Source organism: Ipomoea triloba, chromosome 6 (assembly GCF_003576645.1).
Source record: "Ipomoea triloba cultivar NCNSP0323 chromosome 6, ASM357664v1".
Taxonomy (NCBI): domain Eukaryota; kingdom Viridiplantae; phylum Streptophyta; class Magnoliopsida; order Solanales; family Convolvulaceae; genus Ipomoea; species Ipomoea triloba.
This window is the reverse complement of record NC_044921.1, coordinates 4,653,001-4,659,424: the sequence shown is the minus strand read 5'-3', so window position 1 is coordinate 4,659,424 and position 6,424 is coordinate 4,653,001. Positions and strand designations below refer to the sequence as shown.

Genomic DNA, 6,424 nt, shown 5'->3' with positions numbered 1-6,424 from the left:
TCTGTGTATTCTATTGAGTGTTTATGTGTATTCTAGTATTTAATTCTGTGCATTATTGGTTTCCAATACTATACACAGAATCTGTGTAAAGAATACACAAAATTCGTGTAAAGAATACACAGAATTTAAAACATAATGCATAGATAATTGTCACACACGTACACGTAACTAATCTTAGTGTTTACACTACTCCAATGGTTAACATTAATAATCCATAACCACAATATACATAATTAATAACTATAATGTACATATATAAATGATAACACCAAATACACAAACACATCAAAACCTACGCATAACTATCTTATACTACTCAAGTGATTAACATACATAATTGAAATGGATGTAAAGAATTCATGGCAGAATACACAAAATGTCTAAACAGAATGTACTGAATATCATCACAAAATACATAAAACTCATCTTATAAGTTAACAGCTGAACGGGAAACGAAATTTTCAAAAAAAAAAAAAGTCATTAATTAAAAAAATCTAAAACGACGTCGTTTTGGAAATAGTGCTCTAATTATGGAGATAAATATCTTTTTTCTTTTTGTGAATATTATTGACTCTATTACAATATAGTATTTGTTCATACATACCTCGTCCCCACTGGGGATTAAACCTGTGACCTTTCACTTGGGAAGGCTACCGCTATGTCGCTTGACCACAAAGCTTTTGGCATGGAGATAAATATCTAAAATTCCACAGATCTCAAAAAAAATTTGTTAACTTGCTCAAAAATTTTATCTTACGTGTCATCGAATGGTAACAAAGCACGTTACAATTAGTAAATGAAAAATATTGTTTTTCTCCTGCCTATTATATTGTATCGAGATTGTCAAGACCTTGTGATCTAGTGGCACCAAGTTGAACTTTTTATGAGATGTTATGGATTCGAATCTCAATGGAGGCGATATTAATTCTTTGTGTTTCAGTAGGTTAAGAGAGTAGTTATAAATAGATACTGCATTGTAACAAAGTGAGTAGTATGGAATTATGAGAGAGTATCGAACGGGTTCAGGTGGAAATCTGCCTGCACGAGCGGCCCAGCTGAACGAATTTACATTAGCATTTTGGAGGCTCAATTTTTTAAAAAACCCGTCAAATATTTGAGATATTTAACCTGTCGGATTTCAAAATATTTTAATATTTCAGTTTTGGAAAAAGAATTAAAATTATAAAATTTAATAATTTACTGAAATTAAATTTACTAATTTACTTTCATCCTTTCAAGTTTCAACTGACAACTACAATTCGTCAATTCTACAAACATAAATACAAAATAGAACGTATACCAATTTATACCATGAGTATACGTACATTAATAATAAATACTTTTAAGTGTTGCTTAAAAGTGTTGCTCAGGCTTTACCTACATATACCATGAGTATTTACTATCTTCCTGCAACGTTTTGTGAGCACTTGGAATGTATCATGAATCAGTATTGGTGGGGTTCTCATGGCAGTGGTGGTGGCGGTATTCGCTGGATGTCATGCAGTCGAATGTGCTGTTCAAAGATGAAAGGAGGTTTGGGTTATAAACATCTCAATAGATTCAATATTGCGTTATTAGCCAAGCAAGGTTGGCGCCTTCTAACTAATCCATCTTCTTTGGCAGCCCGGTTATATAAAGCTCGTTATTACCCTCATGCCGATTTTTTAGATGCGAAAATTGGAGCCAACCCCAGCTATTGTTGGCATTCCATTATGGCAAGCCAAGATATTCTTCGAGCTGGTTGTTTTAAGCGGATTGGTAATGGTGAGGCGACTCTAGTTTGGAAGCACCCTTGGCTTCCTGACTCAGAAGACCCTTACGTTCATACCGCTTGTTCTGATCAGAATGTGAATATGAGGGTATCTGCATTGATCAATCAGAATACAAAGGATTGGGGACTTGGACATTCTCCATAATCTGTTTGATAATCGTGATGTGGATCTGATTATGAAACTTCCGGTTGCAAGTCTTTTTGGGGACACTTGGTGCTGGAAGGGAGATATTAGAGGGCTTTATTCAGTCAAACATGGTTATAGATTGCTGAGCACTCTGCATGATGTTGATCACGTCACTTTCTCTGCATGGAATACGATTTGGAATTTAAAGATCCCTCCAAAAGTTTTTGAATTTCCTCTGGCGTTGTTTGCATGGTGTTTTGCCAACTATGATAGCACTTGCTTCGTGGATGGATGTGGAGTTAAACTGTCATCTTTGCCGGCAACATCCAGAAACTCTTCGTCACTTATTTTTTGATTGTTGCATGGTTCAGCCATTATGGAATGGAAGTAATTGCCCATACCCAGCTGTGGATGATGATTTGTGTGGCCTGGTTGACAAAGTGGATTACTCATGCAGACTATGGTCTTAAGATGAAGTGTACTGCTATCTGTTGGTGTATTTGGAAAAGTCGCAACGCACTGGTTTGGAATAATAAAGCTTGGAACCTCCATGATATTAATTTAGAGGTCCAAAATTTGTTTACGGAGTGGATTGATTCGTTGCCACAAGGAGGGATTGTCACTGACGCTACATTGAATATTGTTGAGCCGGTTATAAGTGACGGAACAGTGTGTGTATATGTTGATGCTGCAGTTTTTTTATGATACATGCCAAGCTTTTTACGGTGTATGTTTAAAGACGAGGTCGGGGGATTTTATGGCGGCGAAGAATGGTCATATTCGATGTTTGAATGATGTTCATTTAGCAGAAGCTTTTTGCTGTAAAAGAAGCTCTTGCCTGAGTTAAAGAGAGAGGTTACTCTAAGGCGGCCATTTTTTCAGATTGTCAAACAGTTTGCAGATTGCTAAACTGTACTTCACAGGATCTCTAGTTTGCAGGATGTGTTTTGCGTGAATGCCAAGTACTTCAACGATACTTTGAAACAGTGTCTTTCTATTTTATTCCTAGATCAGTGAACAAGATTGTTCATGCATTAGCTAGAGCCACTCGTTCTCAAACTGGTCCTCTTTGTTGGTTGTTTTCTGTTCCTCATTGTATTGAACATTTAATTTAATGCAAGTTATGCTTTTTCCTCCAAAATACAAAATAGAACATACAAATTTTCAGTTTAGTAACTACTAACTAAGCAATTATACTTAACAAAAATACAAATTCGCATCAAATTGAATAATAGACAAATACTCAAATGGACCAAATGATTAATGACTTTCTGAGTTTTGAAAATCAGAAATTAATCATCACAAAAGAATTCAAGCATCAAATATACAATCCTAATATTCTATTCTTCTTCCTAATAAAATTAAATAAGGTAAAAAGTTATCAAAAAGAATTACTGTTAGGAATATATTGTAATTGTTTTGATGAACCAAAAATATAATATTAGGCCCCCAATTTTATTTTGAGTCTAGTTTAGGATTACGTCGAATACAAGCCTAGTCAATTAAGTGGAAATTACAATAGTATAAATTTTAATTTATACTTGTAAGTCATTCGCTTCCACTTTACAAATTGAGAAGAATTTGGAAGATTGATCAAGACTCGAAGACATCCCAGAACGTGACAACATGGTTCGAATTGTAAGAATTAATTCTTTTGAAAGAATTAATTAATTCAAGATGAGGATATTGCAATTAAAAGTCAAAATTGAAAGTCAACCTCAAATGAGTTCTCTCACAAATATTTTAAGAGGCTAACTCATGCAAAGAAATATTTTTGGAGATGAGGATGACCTCATGGAGCAAAGTGCCGTGGTCAACCTTGACCGTGTAGAAGTTCAAAGAAGAGGATGACTTGCTCCAAGAATTAAATTGGTGATGAGGATGACCTATTAAATAAATAGGGGAGAGATGACTTTAAGTTGAGGATGAGTTAACATGAGGATGACTTGACTATTTTAAATTGAAGGATGACTTAGCCGATTGGAAGTCAAAAATAAGGATGAGGATGACTTAGTCTTTGAAGGTTAAAATTGAGGATGAGGATGACTTGGCTTCAAGGCTAAATAAAAGGGTCAACCACATTATTCATGAAGAGGATGACCGTGACTTTCAAAGAGGATGACTTGCTTGTCTTAATTAATTAAAATAGAGGATGAGGATGACCTACCTATTATTTCATGCAAGAAGGAGGAATTGCGTATCATCCAAAGGGGGAAGAAATAAATTCATTTAAGGCTAAGTATGGTGTGAACAAAATAAATAGGATGACCTATTTATTTCAAATGGAGTCCAACACTGCCAACAACACTTCTAAAAAGGGAAATATTATTTTTTCTAAATATGGCACGAGGATGACTACAAAAGGTGATTTCAAATATTCTTGCTACATGGAGCTGAAGATCATTATGAGAAAAGGCAGTGTACTTTTCGGTGGCATTAATTATGCTCAAGCAAGAGTCACCAAACAGATATATCTCAGAACAACCTGACTTATGGATTATGAACAAAGTAAGTGTTCACACTACCAAAGTTAAGGATGGATGGCTACAAGCTATAAGGAAAATTATGCTAGTGATTGAAGAAGAACGTTGGAGGACTATTAGAAGCAAATATTCAAATTCAACTGACAGAGCCATCAAAGTTGACGAAGACCATCTGAAGGCATTTAATGCTCTAAAGAATCATAACGGGCAAATAACTAATTTAGCTATATAAACCTAAGACGACTTGATGATAAAACAAGCACTTGAAAAGACACGGGGAACTACAACGGATGAGGATACAACATTAGCACTGAATACACAACAAGTGAGATCAGATTAGAAAGTGCTAAGTATTGAGCTAAACATGAGAGAAAATCAAGTCTTGAGAAGAAATATTTTATTTCTTGAAAGAAATTGTAGGATGTAGCTTTATGCAAAAAAACTCGGGGAAACTAAGTGTACCTGGGTGCAAAACACTTGGTTGAATAGCTTTGTGCGAATTACTCGGATGAGTGCAACTTTGTACAGAATACTCGTGGAGACTAAGTATAGCTGGGTGCAAAACACTTGGTTGAAGGGCGTAGCTGGGTGCAAGACGCTCATGAACGTAGCTAGGTGCAAGACGTTTGGGTTTGAGTGTGGCTATAGGCAAAGAGCATTCGGAGTAGCAGAGTGCTAGAAGAACACTGATTCACTATTGTATCTGGGTGATTGAAGATAGTGGAATCTCTCCTGGAAGAAGGAGAAAGTGGAGTAGGAGGATTACATCACCTCCAAACCACTATAAATCTCTGTGTCATTTACTTTATCTGCTCACATATCTGCTTGCATATTTATCCATCTGAGCATCACATGCATTGCATATTTTGTCACAGTTATTACACTAGTGCACATTGATTCACGTGACATCTTATTTGCATGCACAAGACATATTCCCTACTCAACCTCATCCTCATCCTCATCAAGCTTATTAGTTGTTATGCTACGAGCCCCACTATTCACTGCTTATACTATTTGATCTGGGTTTGATAGTTCTCACGTCCGCATGCGAGCCAAACTTTACATACTCATTATTTGAGTTATTCCTGACATTTCTAACATGTTGCATGTCGTGAAGCTCTTCATTTTTACGTAACTTTGTTTATAGCACTTTACGATATTATTATTTCCGTTGTGAAATTCAAGTTGAATTTATTCACTTGGATTTCCTCTGTTAAAGTGTTATAATATTTTTTGAAAAGTTAGAAAAGTCTATTCACCCCCCCCCTCCCCTCTCTAGACTTTTCCCGACCCTATCGGGACCAACAGTTACAATTGTAAAATTATAAATTTATAACAATTGAAATGTGAAAGTGTCAAATTAAACAGAATAAAGGGACAAATGGTGCTTAAAATGCTTTTTTTTTTTCTTCCATATCAAGTTAGGATTGGGGACAAATTGTTCAATGAGTTATGATATCAAGACCACACTACATAAACAACATACCAAAGCCCAATTTCATATTTTCAGACAATATGGTGGAACCATCATCATTGCAAACTTAAATTCTTAAGTTAGTAAATACTTAAGAATTTAAGAAACACACAATTACAAAAGCAAGCATAATGATAAAAGGAATAGGGAGATAAGGTTAAAAGGAGTAGAGAGATAAGGTAAGTGATATACATTACCAATTACCATTCAAAGATAAAGGTGCCAAAATGATTAGTGTCTTACTGAATATTGATACTTGGGGTAGTATTGAGTTCTTAGCTCCATTGAGCCACACTTACCAGCCAAGGAATAAGGGATTGAGGGTCTGAGCCTCTAAGTGACAATTATACACCCATCAAATATCAAAATCAATTAATCAAATACTTTAGATAACCAAAATACTGAGTAATTAAAATATTAAATGGAAGAAATAATATGTATACGGGTATTGGAGGCAGTGAAGAACCAACTCAACCAGTACCAACTCAGTGCACAACTTTGCGAGAAAAAAAAAACGTTTATAAGTTTGATATTTAAATTAAGGTAATACAATTACTTTTCTAAATGTT

General features: G+C 35.1%; 1 protein-coding gene across 1 annotated transcript; it reads left to right on the top strand.

The window, feature by feature from the left end:
• Positions 1–1,388: 1,388 nt before the first annotated feature.
• Positions 1,389–1,916, top strand: LOC116023389 (uncharacterized mitochondrial protein AtMg00310-like). Its single transcript, XM_031264387.1, has one exon. It carries the CDS (start codon positions 1,389–1,391, stop codon positions 1,914–1,916), a length of 528 nt encoding a protein of 175 aa, XP_031120247.1.
• The last annotated feature ends 4,508 nt before the right edge of the window (positions 1,917–6,424 follow it).

Bases quoted from the DNA above. Each gene is read 5' to 3' on its own strand.
- LOC116023389 (XM_031264387.1), top strand. From the start codon at position 1,389: ATGAGTATTTACTATCTTCCTGCAACGTTTTGTGAGCACTTGGAATGT.